We start from the raw sequence: 14,635 nt of genomic DNA on the forward strand, positions 1-14,635 counted from the left end.
ATGGGTTTTTCTTCATGTCCTGCTTCCTTTCCCTTCCTAACTTTTTCTTTGCTGGCTTTGATCTGAAGGAGAGTGCTGCAATTGTAGAGCTAAATAAGGAATTTCCCTACTGTGGATTGTAATGTTTGTCATCCTATTTCTGGCCTCACTCAGTTTCAATCAGAACTTGTTTCTCTTCTGAAGCATACACAGGGAAAATTCCAAAGATAGAGGACACTATGCACTAAAACTGCTTCTCCACAGATCATTATGATCTGAGTTTGGTACAGAAATAATATTTGCAGTTCAGTATTTGAAGTTGTGCAAGAAGCTGGGAATAATTAAACGAACTGGGAGTTGTCTGGCAAAGCTCTGGCCCTGTATTTTAATCTGGAGGCTTTTTGATGAAGAAATGCACGTGCACATTGCAGTTCTCATGATGGTCAGGGTTTTTTGTTTTTTTTAAAATGTGGTGTTCTTGGCAGCTTGCAGCAGCAGCTGAAATAGATGAAGAACCAGTTAGCAAAGCAAAACAGAGCCGGAGTGAAAAGAAAGCACGGAAGGTAAGATCAAATTAACAGTTCCTGGTGGCTTGCTTGATTCAGCCAACAAAAGCTGTTGGTGTCCCTGAATCTTTAATCATGTAACATACCAGCTAGGTTGTCTTGCAATGCCTATTCTACTGCAACCATCAGAATGGCTTTTTTTTTGTTGCTGTTTCTACAAGTCATTTCTTACAGCACATCCTTATTTTGCAAAAGCTGTTGATCGAAAGAGGGCTTAGGGTGAGTTGAAAGATACCATCCCAAAACTAATATCACAGAAAAGGATATATTTGAATAAATCTCTTGAGTCTGTTGGATTTCCATCGGGGAATTTTTGTGTCCAGAGAAGTCTTATTCTAAAAACAGTCAAACTCTGAAGTGCAGTTCTTGTTTTATAAAAAAAAAGATGAAAATGGCACAAAATTCTGGATTGGGTTTGAGAGGGAGGTGCCACTTCCCTTTCAGAAAAGGATTGTGTAGATGTACTACATTCGTCAAATAGTAAAGAGTGTGTCTTCCATTACACAGGCCATTTTGCAGTCCTTATGACCTTCAGATCATAACTATTGCAATATGCTGTACAATGAGGAACATTTGGAAGCCTCAGGTGATGCAAAATGCAGTGGCACAGGCAGTTAATGGCATTGTTTTCTCAGTGTATATGCTCCTCAAGCTGCATTGGCTTCTGGACACAATTCAGGGTGCTGGTAGTTGCCTTTAAATCCCTTCACAACTGGTTTACTTATGGCAGTGGTTCTCAACCTGTGGGTCGGGACCCCATTTGGGGTCGAACGACCATTTCACGGGGGTCGCCAAACAAGGCTGTCCGCCATTTTTCCCCCTTTTCTTTGGCCACGCCCCTGGCACCCGGTGATGTATAAGTGGTTGGGGGTCACCACAACATGGGGAACTGTATTATGGGGTCGCGGCATTAGAAAGGTTGAGAACCACTGACTTATGGGAATATCTTTCCCCAATTGTTTGTACCCATCCCATCCAATCCAGCAGGAGAGGCATTCTGTGAGTGCCATCAATTGAGGGGGTGTAAGCTGGCAGGATGCAGGAGGAGCCTTTTAATGCCATGGCACCTGGCCTGTGGAACTTCATTCCTCCTGAGATTGATTTAGCCCTGACCTTGTTGGCCTTTTTTAAAAAAAATCCTTAAAACCACAGTGTGGAACTCGAGACTATGATGGAGGCTGCCTCTGGGCTTTGTTGATCACTATTTTTATAAAGCTCAGCTGCCATGCACTTTTTATATAATATATTTTAATTGTTTTTGTCTATTTTACTGTAAGCTACCCAGAGTCACATGTGTGAAGTGGGTGGCTATAAAATTAAATAAACATTGAAATAAAATACTCAGGTGCGCTGTGTTTAAATCTTTTCCTCAAACAATTATGCTTTGTTTTCAAGGCAATGTCCAAGCTTGGCCTTCGTCAGGTCACAGGTGTAACCAGAGTTACGATCAGGAAATCCAAGAATATCCTCTTTGTCATTACCAAGCCAGATGTATATAAGAGTCCTGCGTCAGATACTTATATAGTCTTTGGAGAAGCAAAGGTAAAATGAATTTAGGGAATACCCAGCAAGGAAATCTTTACCATTTGTTTTTGCAACAGTCAGTAGATTTGCTACCAGTTAGAACATGGGTGTCACACTTGCCATGTCACGTGACGTATTGCGACTCTTTTTGCATTGCTGGCATTGGGGTGGGTATACTTCGGTATGATGAAACCGGCCCGTGGGCCAGCAGTTTGATACCCCTGAGTTAGAACTTTGGGCTTGTCATTCAAACAAAGAACACTTCCTCTGCAGGATTTTTCTGACAACAGGTTCATATGGATGGATGTGGTCTGTTTTATGGGAAGGGGTTAAATTTTTGTGAAAGGGAAAAATTCATTCCAATCTGCAGCCCCTATCATTGTAGTATTTATAAAGTTCTCTATTTTGCTTTCTTTGCATTCCACTAGCATTGTCAATTGTAAACTACTTGATTGTAGATATCAACAAATCTACAAGTCATTGGGGTTTTTTCCCCCTCATTCATTTCTACCAGATTGAAGATCTCTCTCAGCAAGCACAGCTGGCTGCTGCTGAGAAATTCAAAGTGCAAGGAGAAGCTATTTCAAACATCCAGGAAAACACACAGACTCCTACTGTACAAGAAGAAAGTGAGGAGGAAGAGGTAAGGTGCCCTCTTAAATTTGTGAGGTGGACTTTCCAAGAAGTAAAGACATGCAGCTAGTAGTTTTTGCTAAATCATTACTGGTAATCTTGTCTGTTGAGACATGTATGGCCAGAAGAGCCTACCTGGGGGATATAAAGTTAATTATTGGGCCTTAGAGTATTAGGCTAAAAAGAGGTATCAAACTGAAATGGCATTGAGAAAAAGAGCCTAGTACTGCTTTGTGTCCTATTTATGTCTACTGGCCAGCCTGTGCTGACTTTTTCCAGCTCTTGTGAACATTCAGCTTCCTTTATATCTCCAGGTCAACAAGAGGCAGGAGGTATTTCATTCCAGGTTTTTTTCATGGTTATGCCATGGTATTATTTCAAAATATAGTATACATGTGCCTCTATTCTTGCAGCCAGGGAAGCGCCATACCACTTGGCTTCAGTTTTTCAACATCCTTTTTGCATCTTCAAATATCATTTTCAAATATTTTTTCTGTTTAAGAAGGCAGAAAGAAACTGAGCCTATTAATGAATATTGTCCTTTGGTGTCTCCCTTCCAGCATTTGTATGGATACTGTGTACTAGAAAAGTGCAAGTTATCTCTAGGTTCACTGAATTTTTGCTAGAGGCATCCATTTGTTAACTATCTTGTGTGCCATGCATGATCCTAATAACTATAATTGTGCTTGAGCGTCATCCCTTTTTGACTTAGCTGCCATTCACTGATGTCACTGCCCGATATCTAGATAACAGCTTGTACACCAACCAGCTATGTGATTGGCCTGTTCCCTGCAGTGCACATAGACTTCTCTGGTATTAGTAACCGATACCTAGCATGGACTCTGGGATGGAGCAAAGCCCAGAGTAGGAAGTGCTTTGAAATGTGAGCATGTATACATAGTGGACCTACTGGTTTGCTCTATAATATTTTTTTCTAATCAAGCCACACATACTCTCTATAATAATAGTGCAGAATTCAGTCAGGCCAAGCTGTTGTGTTTTGTTCATTAAGTTCTGTTTAAAGTTCCTAGACGTGTATGATGCCATATACAGCAATGAGTCTCTATTTTGTTCTTTTTCTTGATTTGTTTTCCCTGGATTTTATAATATGCTCTCTATTTTGGTATACTTTTCACCAGACCAGGAAAACTCACCATTCTATGCTACTCATGAGATAAAAAATGAAAACAGATAAATTTTTTAAGTTCACCAGAATGTCTGTAATAATCTTTAAGATTTCATTAGGCTATATTTTGTGGCATCTTAAGAAATTCTTATAATTATTGTGAAATCTGAGTATTACAGTGTAATAGAGCGTCTCTTTCCTGATTGACAGAAAACCTGGCAGATGCCTTGAGAGATTATCTTTTTCCTTCCAGGTTGATGAGACTGGTGTTGAAGTGAAAGACATTGAGCTAGTTATGTCGCAAGCAAATGTTTCTCGGGCAAAAGCTGTTCGTGCCCTAAAGAATAATAGTAACGATATCGTAAATGCAATTATGGTAAGTGCCTGATTGAATGCTATATGTGACTAGGTTGCTGTACCCCAAAATCTAGAACATAGTTGGGAGAACTGACCATGGGCATTTTAAGTCGTTATTTCACTTGATTATCCAACTCATTACAAGAATATTGTTCTGGTTTTATTCAGTATGCTTGCTAATAATTGTTAGCGTACAAGGGAAATGGATATCAAGATGCCATATGTTCTAAAAATTAGGTTAACTGTGGTAGATTAACTATGCAGTGAAGCAGAGAAGTATCTTATAGGAGAAACTTCCATTTCCAGATAGCCCAGTTAAACCTCTTTAAGCTTTTAATACAAATACAGCAATATTGTTTCCTCGGGGGTTATATCGATGCCTTAGTGCTCAATGTTATATCCTAGGCAACTATTCAGGAACTAGACACTGTATCTTTGTGCTTTGTCACAGCAACAATTGCACCCTTGCTGTTCCTTGACCTCACAGGCAGTTATAATAATAGTCCTCAGGGTCACTTGGCTGTGTTGGGTGGCTAAACAATTTGCTGTGAACATTCCCATCCCACCACTTAAGGGAACAAACAAAGAGGTTGTTTCTCACTTGCTCTTTTCTATTTCTTTCCAGGAATTGACGATGTAGCTATCCAGAAAGGACTTTTTGGTGTTACAGAGAAATTACAGCTGAACTGAAAATTTGTACTATTTCTATCAGTTAATAAAAGTGGTGGTTTAAAAGATTTCACATCTATTTGCTTTCCAAAACATGTTAGAATCCTGAAATTGGAAAAAAAAATAGTGGCTAATGATCCTGGTTTGAATTCCTTATTTGCTGGAAAGTTTCTACTAATTCTTTGAAATTTTGCTAGAGTGCCAAAGAAATGGCTTGATGTGAATCATTTTTTAATAGATGCAGCTGCAGTCATAGAAACAGTGGTTGTATGCACAATTTTCCTGTTTATGATCTCACTAAAACTATACTTGATAGAGAAATGTTGTCTTTGTTTCAGCAATTCATGAAAAGATTTTGCTACAGTTTCTTTGGTTACAATAGGTCTTAACTAATGCTGATTCATAATTTGGACTCCTTCCGTTTATCCTTGTTGGTTAATATATATGTGAAGTATTGTACATAAAATACAAACCAAATAATAGATGTCACTATAGCTTCTCATTAGAAATTCAGCAGTAGTATTACTGTGTGTGAATACTACTCACTTTGTTTATGCAGAACCAATTTGAAAAGAACCAAAAAAAAAAAATGCTGCAGAAAAGTAGGTGAGAGACATGCTCTTGAACAGTCAGATTGCATCCTTGCAACATTGATGCTGATTTTACAGATAACTGAAATTTAAGCAGTATAATTGTTCAGTGAATTTGACAGAATGATAGCTTGTCTTTCCTCATGCTAAGGAAACTAAGTTACAGCTTTGCTTGTTTTCCTGTCTTGAATATTTCTTTATCGTATGTTGATTTGAGTGGTCATGGAGAAAATTAAATTTCAATGGGAAAACCTAGATTTTATCCCTTCTATGAATAAATTTGCATAATTTTATGATTTTACATTTGTTTTGTTAGGGCTAAAGTATATGTCCTCTTTCTACCCACTGGAAAATTATTCAACCAACTCAGTGGTTCTCAACCTGTGGGTCGGGACCCCCTTTGGGGTCGAACGACCATTTCACGGGGGTTGCCAAACAACGCAGTCCGCCATTTTTTCCCCCCTTTTCCTTAGCTGTGCTACTCCCTTTTATTCTGTTGGCTTTTGAAAGCCAATAGAATAGACTCTCTTGAATAGAGTCTAATTCTATTGGCTTTCAAAAGCCAATAGGAATTGTCCAGGCTGTCTCTGCCCTGCTGAGCCCGCCAAAAGTCCCATTCTGCAAACGGTGCTGCACCAGTTGAGTAGTCCTCGACTTACAACTGGTTGAGTAGTCCTCGACTTAACGACCGGTTGGGGGTTGCGGCATTAAAAAGGTTGAGAACCACTGAACTAACTGCATATTTTTCAGATACATTAAAAATGCAGCTTTAAAAAATAAGAAAAAAATCTTCAATATAAGCAGACATAAACAACGAGGAACTGAGTTGTGTATAGTGTATGACATTTTGTTGCTTTTAACTATACATATGGTTTTGTGATATTTGGGGTATCAGCTGCCTTATACTTGTTGATCCATCTTATATAGAAAAAATACTGTAAATGGAGCTTTCAAACAGCTAGTGCTGCAGTACTTATGTATTATATAATCCCATGTTCTGGGGTTCTCAGTAATTCATATTTTTCATAAAGCATCATTACATTAAACACGAAAGGAATCACTCCAAATAGAGAAAGAATACTGGCTTATATGCATTGTTCTATGCTGGCTATGAATAATGATGGAGTATATTCAACAGCTTTATTTGGCATCAAATTGAAAAAAAAATGTTTGAATTTAGAATGCAACTCTTTGTAATGACTAGGTTCCCCCACCAAGCTAATTATTGTGGCTTAATATGTGTCTAGTAAGCCATTATGCTTTAGGATGATAAGAAGTTGGATCAGTATGGATTGTTTAGAGTAGACCACATTTTTAATATTCTGGGATAGTATGAACTGCAAACACAGTATTTGTTCCCAGGTCTCTTGAAGAGGACAGTCTTACAATCATAGGTATTCATGGGGGAGCAGAGTGGAAAATGACAAATGCATTAAGATGTCAATATGCATATTATATGATTTTGGTACTTACCGTAAATGCCGACGTATAAGACGACTTCCGCGAGCGCTGAAATCGGCGCCAAAGACGGGGGTTGTCTTATACGCCGAGTCATCTTATACGCCGGAAATACTGGTAGTTTCCGGCATATAAGACGACGTTCTAGGAATGCGGCCCAGCTATAAAGACGGGGGTCGTCTTATACGCCGGGTCGCCTAATACGCCGGCATATACGGTAAATATAATTGTATACAGTAATTGCACCATTTTGGCTTGATACTGATGCTCTTAATCATAGTGGTTAAGTGGCTCATGTAACCAATTCAAAGTTTATAGTCAAGAAAAATACAGAGTATCTTGAACTATTTATTTAATTATTCACATTTATATGTCTATCCAACTGACCAACAGAGGTGGGTAGCTTACAACATTTGTTATTTATTACTGAACTAAATCTGCAGGTCCATAAAGAGGATTCTACTAATACAGCTCTTCACTTGTAAAACACATTATAAAAAGTAGAGAACATTGTGTAGGAAATCTTACACTGTTGCAATGATCTTACCAGTGTGATGTAAAATTACCCTTAATTAATACTATAGAAGTTGGGGATGGTATTAACGAAGATATCATTAAGACCTACTCTGATTTTACATTTATAAGAATAATCCAAATCAGCAAACTTCTATAATTATTAGCAATGGAATCAGAGTATCTGAAGATAAAATGTTGAGATAATAGTACATATGGCATATAATAGACATGTCAAACATAAGACCTGGGGGCCAGATGCGGCCCGTGAAGTGGTTTCATGTGGCCCGCGAAGCCATCCTGGAAACTGAGAGAACGGCCCCCACTGCCCTGGCCCAGGCCAGCTGGGAGCCAATGTACAATGTTGTGGTGGTCATCTTGGCACTTGCCCTGGTGGACCATGCCTTGGCACTTGCCCTGGTCCCACCCCCTTCTGCCAGAGGCCCTCAGATCCCACTCCTGCCCAGGCCCCCACAGGCACCCTTGGCGCGAATGATGTAAAACTGGCCACGCCCACCCAGTAGGCTGCACCCACTCTGGCCACACCCACCTGCCCCCCCAATGCTGATGCGGCCCTTAATAAAATTGAGTTTGATATCCCTGGCATATAATATATAACCCTAGAAATTGGGTTTAGATATTTAGATCTGTATATTTGCCTTTCAAAAATCCTGATGCTTTGGGTATTTTGCTGCATGCAAATCGTTCATTTGTGTAGTATGCATAAACAGTGTAAGCATTTCAAGATTATAAATTCACTTGCAATAAATCCAGAGACAGTCAAACAAAAGGAGAGAGATTCTGTTTGGAAAAATCACCTGGCAAAGTAGACAAGTGTGCAATTTAGAGGTCTTGCATTGTTGGGAACTGCTCATTTGTGAATTCCGTTTGTTTCCCTACTGATAAAAATGATAGGACAGCAACTATTCAGGATTATTGTTTTGTGGACCTTGGTACCTATATCCTTATCTATTGATAAATCTGGATTGTTTATGTATATTCCACCACAGAATAGATACAAAAATGATTTGAATCTCCTGCTTTGCATCAACGCTCTTCCAGATAAGATTGTTCTGCACCCTTTAGGAAATTAATAGAAATGTTATAGCAAAACATTTTATTATTTCAACTTGTATGGCCATTCATCTTGTTGTAGCAACCCCAGGCAGATAACAGTGAAAATAAAATAAAAACAACATGAAACCTCTAAGGACAGCTGAAGTAAAACAACTCAAAAACACAATTACACACTCATCCAACCTCAAAGCCTGTAAAAATACAGCTGAAATAATTATTTTTTAATCCTTCATAATTCTTATATTTTACTACCATTTACAAAGCTTCTGCATGCTCCAAAATACCTTAATTTTATTCATATAGCTTGACTTAATCATGTTATTTCTACTGAGAATCTGAGGATTGACTAATTTCTAACACAAGGGATGGGATTAGTTTTGTTGTGGGTTTTTAAAATCTACTTTAGAATTTTTCAAAACATTTGAGATTCATCAGCTGGAGCCATTTGTGAAAAAAAAATTAAGTTTAGATAAACGTGAATGTAGGGACTTGTTTACACTTTGCATGTTTATTTTTGTTTATATCCCACCTTTATTATTTTTATAAATAACTCAAGGCGGCAAATACACATTCTTACTCTCCTATTTTCCCCAGAATGTGTGGGTTGGGCTGAGAGAGTGACTGGCCCAAAGTTACCCAACTGGCTTTACATCTAAGGCAGGGCTAGAATTATATGCATGTGTATATAAACACAATTTAAATTTGTATCTGATCTGATTAATGAATTACATTAAAATGATGTTTTTTAAAAAAGTATAGTCCTCTAGTGACAGAATCCATGTTTTTACTTTCTCAATGTACTATAGTTGTAAAATGTTTGCTAATATCTCTAATTATATCAACCAGATGAAATGAACAGTCATTTTATGATAAACTAACCTGATCCAGGCAAGGAGTTTATTTGTTGTTTGTATGCTTGCATGTCTGTATAATATGTAACTAGGAAGGTTAATAGTTTTTTTTCCAAAGTCCACTTATAAGGCAATTTTAAAAATTATTAAAGTTTAAATAGCTAATTTTTTTAAAAAATGCTATTATACATATGGGTAACATTTTTGCCTTCATTTTTGTAGTTTTCTTAATACATCCCTATATATAAGGTTCTTGGAGGTCATCTTCAAATGAGTTAGCAGCAAAAGAGAGTACATACTTGTGTTAATGAAGGCATATTTAGATGCACTCTGTATTTAACAAAAATTATTCTAAATCCTATTGCTTAAATGTGCCAAAAATAATGGCAAGATTCCTAGAACCAAAATTAAGTAGTTTCATAAAAAGTATCAAGATTTATACCACCTATCATAATTCAGGTCTTTAAGATGGGAGGGAGGACTTGCAGCCCTCTACCATTAATCCCTGGTTCCCATCAGTCCCAGTTCAGGATGAGAGATGAGAGTAGAACATCTCGCTTCTCAAAGTTTTAAATTCTATGATGATATAAACATGTTAGCTTGTCTGTAAACTGGAGCTTCTGATTTAGACTTTAAATAAGATGAAGAAATGAATGAGATATACATTTTAAATGCAGTTTCATCTGCATAAAGTATGATCATCATTTGCACATTACATGACTAGCAAGGGTGGAGGGTAAAGACTAAACAGGTTGAGGAAATAACAGTGCAGTTAGTAATGAAAGCTTAAATTAATGACAATGATCTCTAATGGATGTCAAAGAAATACTGTATAGTATTGATAACTACAAATTTGGAATTTGGAATTGAAAGATGACCAGGCCAAAAGGGAGCCATAATTCTCAATCCAGTGGATGATACTACCATAATTGACTGATTTCTAGCACTCCTCCTACTTTCTTGAATTAAAAGGTAATTTTCCTGTAGTTTACAAATTCATTTGCAGTTGTCTGCATCAGTAATCCAAGGTTCTGTGAGACTGGTAGTGACCTGATAATAAGGTCATACAAACCTTGAAATCCTGGCCTGATATTCTGCCCTGCCATTATGTCAGCTTCCATGAGAGAAAATGCACCTGTTTCAATGTTTTCTGTTCCCATTGCAGAGTCCCCATTGCAAGTCAGCATTCATGGTTATCTCGTTGCCAGGAGGAGAGGCTGGGTTTGTTTAACCCCATTCTGGCAACTTTCTTTAGAAATATTCCCCAGCTACCAAAAGAAACAATGAGTTATAGGGACAAACAACTTTAAAATTATTCTCTTTAACGTGTATGGCTTAAAACGGTGCCCAATTGGTGGCTGTAAGGCTGTATGCATGCCTCCCCCAATTTCCCTCATTTGAACTTTTGCCAACTCTCTTGAAATTTTCCTGTGTTTACAAAACTGGAAATGTGTGGAAACAAGCGTAAGTACTAAAATGCTCTAATAATCAAATCATTTTGTTAAGATAGTGATCCTCTCCAAATCCCTTCCCAAAAAAAAACCTGAGTCATTGATGCACATGTACTTTTGTGTCCCTCACCTGTCAAAATATTAAATGCAACTTCCAAACTCTCAAAACGTTACTCATCCCCTAAAACGGGTTCCCAACTGGAAGCGCGAGACAATAGGCCAGGGAGTGCAAAAACTTGAGTTTAGAAGTTTCAAAATTATAGTGTATATGCATAATTCATTACCATTATTTTGAACTGTTGTAGGGGGTGCGAGAATACATCAGAAACATTCTACGGTGGTATAGAAAAGGTTGGGAACCGCTGCCCTAAAATATCAAGTGAAATCTGTGGTTAAAGCAAGTTGATGAGAAGATTAAAAACCTATTGAGGGGCCTCCAATCTTTTTGGGTTGGTGGACCGGTGGAAGAGGGAAGGGCAGGCACCTTACGCGCACATGCGCAAACATGAATGTGGCCATACGTGCACGCGCGTACAAATAGGCTGCGAGCATGCGCACCATGCAAACGGGGGTACGAGCATGCCCGCGAGGCTCTCAGCAACGATGGCACCTGTGTGAGGCTTGTGGCGCCAGCGCCGCCAAGCTTGCGGCGATGCTACCACCAGCGCAAGGCTCCCGTCGCCACCCCCGGTGCGAGGCGTGCGCCGCAGCCCACCTGCCGCTGCTCGCACAAGGTTCATGGCAATGCCACCACCTGCCGCTCACAGTGCTGCTGTTCCCACCTGCACAACATTTGCGTCAACGGTGGAACGAGGGGGTGAGCGACTTGTAGGTTGGAGACCTGTGTTATAGGATGGTCTGGCTTGGATAAAGTGGGCTTTTTTTGTTCTTGTTTTTTTTTTTTTTTTTTGCTTCAAAAACAGCTTTTGGTGCAGCAGTTATAAGCTCAGCTAGGGGCGATGATCTGGCTATGATTCCCAATTTCTGATACCCTATCGAGACGTTTACACCAGTACAAAATAGAGTATAATTTACTGAAACAAAATGAGATGCCGTATAGTTGTTTTTTCCTAACCTCCTGGAGGAAGGAAGTGACAGGAAAATTTCTCTTTTCTACAGTAAAGTGTTTTGTTTTGCTTTGCTTTAACAATTTATTATTTTCAGATTACAGTGAAGAAATATACATAAGCTTTACACTGAGCATTAATACATTTAATAGAACAAACATTATTGTATAGCAACACAGTATCTCTTTGACTATGAAAGAATATAGTTTGATGTTTCCAAAACATAACAAGAACTATCAATAATTGCTAATGAACGGTAGGTTAGAGTGGTAGGATAAAAAGAGTAATACAATAAAACCTTAATTTAACCAAGTCCCTTTTAATGAATTTTAGATGCTATGAGAGTTTGGTCTACTGGTTTAGGCAGGCATGTCAAACCTGCAATGTCATGTGATGTCGTGTGACATATTGCGACTTTTTCCCCATTGCTGGCAATGGGGTGGGTGCAGTTTCATCGTGACACATCTGGCCCGTGGGCCAGCACTTTGACATTCCTGGGTTAAGGCCAGTGCTTTTTTTTTTAAAAAAAAAAAGGTGCCGGAACTCACACACATCATACAATCCGCCTTGCCTACCCTATAAGGTTCCATCCAAAAAAGATGCCGGAACTCCGTTCTGGACGTTCTATGAGAAAAAAAGCCCTGGTTAAGGCAACAAGCTAGCAACTGGGAGACTGAGTTCTAGTCCTGCCTGAAGCATGAAAGCCAGCTGGGTTACTTTCAATCAGTCACTCTTTCAGTCCAACTCATCTTACAGGATGGTTGCTGTAGGGGGAAAAAAAAGAGTAAGGAGTAAGGTATGTTTGCCACCTTGAATTATTTATTAAAAATATAATAATAAAGGTGGGATAAAAAAACTTTTAAAAAATTTCATTCAGACATCTCCGTTTCCAAAATGACAAATCTATTGTATCTGAACTAATCTGTACAAGACAGTTAAATTTATGTTAAAGTCCTTTGAATTTAACATCTGCAACAGATGTTGTAAATTGCTGTCATAACCTATTTTCATATTTATTGTACATTTGGGAATAGCAGATACCCCTGTCCCCCAAATGGCCTGTTAAATTGAATTTTTGTTATGCAGAGTAAAAGACTTTGCTGTACCCCGTTTCTCCCACTTTCACAATACAGTGCTACTAACACTTCCCTGTACCTAGTGCTATTTCCAATATTAAGTTAAGATAAAACCATATGAAAATCACCATAATATGGAGACAGAATTGTAATGAGATAGATGTTATAAATCAAATATAAGGATTAAATCCTTGAACTTGCCTATTTTATGTGGCCCCAAGCAGACCATATAAAGGGAAAATACGACTTTTTGCTCAAGAAAGGTTGCATTTGACTACTTTAGATTTTACTCCATTCTGACACTCTTTTATAAATTTGTTTAAACTAATAGGTTCTTAAACTTATCCATCGTTTCTTCTTTTAACCCTGGCTGCTCTGTTTTCACAAATTACAGAGAAGTTAATTAAAGTGTTTCCCCAGTTTCACTCCTCTCCACTGAATTAGGGCATCGAAGATGGGTTTCCAGTGTTATGTTCAGTGCTTTTTTTCTAAAAAAAAAAAAAAAAAAAAGTTCCGGAACTCACACACATCATATAACCCGCCTTGCCTAACCTACAAGGCTCCATCCAAAAAAGGTGCCGGAACTCTGTTCTGGGCATTCTATGAGAAAAAAAGCCTTGGTTATGTTGAAATACAAACACTGCTCCCTGCAGAATGTCAAGAATGCAAGAGATTTCAGATGCCTTTTGGAAATCATGGCAACAAACTAAATGTTTTTTTTTACAAACTAGCTTTTAAGTGGGGGAGTTCCATTGATAGAGGTTTACACAGCACACTGACAATTTGATCTATAGCTTCACCTCCAATAGTCAACTCCAACTATTGGCTACAAACTGCAACCTGCTAAAGCTATTCCAGTTGTTGATCCAGTTTCAAAGGAATTAAGCTACTCTCTATGCAGATTTCTTTATATGATATCTGCTTTATTAATGAAACACAGTCATGGAATGTGAGAAACTGACCCATAGCACAGGCTAAGAAGACACAAATTATTTAACATATGGTATATCATACATGGACTAGCAATATATATTAACATTTCATCTAGATTGGTAAAACACAATAGAATATACATGTTAAAAAGATTTATGTTCAAATATCAATGTCTAGGCCATCGGACCATTGAAGTGCAGCATTGTTTATATTAAAAAAATCAGATACTGGACCAGTATATGCCTTCATCTTACAGCCAGTCACAATGTGATCTACAGATCCCGTAGTCATACTGAGGGGAGGATACTATGTCCCATTTATACAGAGTGCTGGCAGACACCATGTGAAGTGCAAATATTGTTCAGGATTGTCCATTGCTGAAGTGATAGTTCAAAGCTTTTTGTGAGGTCATTTATATGTCTTTCTAACAGTCACAAAAAGAAAATAAGATAAGCTTTTACAGGTTGAGACTCGAATCAATGTCCATTCTTTTGCCCCTATGTATATGCTCCGGGCATATATGCACATCTTGTGTCCCATTATCAGTTTCAAAGGAAATGTAAAGCGGTGAGATAACTGTTTCAGATTGCTCAATTCACTTCTCTGGGGATGAAGGCTTTATCTTACAATTATTTTAAGGAAACTTTAGGAAGCTATTATAGAAGCTCTCCGATTTTAGACTGGTTTCAATATAACTAGGAAAGTACAGGTCAATTTCTTTGGAATTAAATTGTACCATTTTATAATACAGCGGCGTAAGTCAAA

General features: G+C 38.2%; 1 protein-coding gene across 7 annotated transcripts in view; it reads left to right on the forward strand.

Moving 5' to 3' along the window:
* The window catches only part of NACA (nascent polypeptide associated complex subunit alpha), a 36,319-nt gene extending 31,396 nt beyond the window's left edge, over positions 1 to 4,923 (forward strand). For 5 of the 7 annotated variants that reach the window (XM_039331994.1, XM_039331996.1, XM_039331997.1 and 2 more), the window contains 5 exons: positions 465 to 542; positions 1,941 to 2,087; positions 2,584 to 2,712; positions 4,082 to 4,204; positions 4,811 to 4,922. In XM_039331994.1, the coding sequence (XP_039187928.1) occupies positions 465 to 542; positions 1,941 to 2,087; positions 2,584 to 2,712; positions 4,082 to 4,204; positions 4,811 to 4,825 (492 nt within the window). In that variant the 3' untranslated portion in view covers positions 4,826 to 4,922. Of the gene's footprint in view, positions 1 to 464; positions 543 to 1,940; positions 2,088 to 2,583; positions 2,713 to 4,081; positions 4,205 to 4,810 lie in introns of all 7 variants that reach the window. The other 2 variants (XM_039331995.1, XM_039331998.1) reach the window with 1 other exon arrangement.
* Positions 4,924 to 14,635: the final 9,712 nt, after the last annotated feature.

Source organism: Crotalus tigris, unplaced genomic scaffold (assembly GCF_016545835.1).
Source record: "Crotalus tigris isolate CLP2741 ecotype Arizona unplaced genomic scaffold, ASM1654583v1 scf7180000024441.2113493, whole genome shotgun sequence".
NCBI classification, from domain to species: domain Eukaryota; kingdom Metazoa; phylum Chordata; class Lepidosauria; order Squamata; family Viperidae; genus Crotalus; species Crotalus tigris.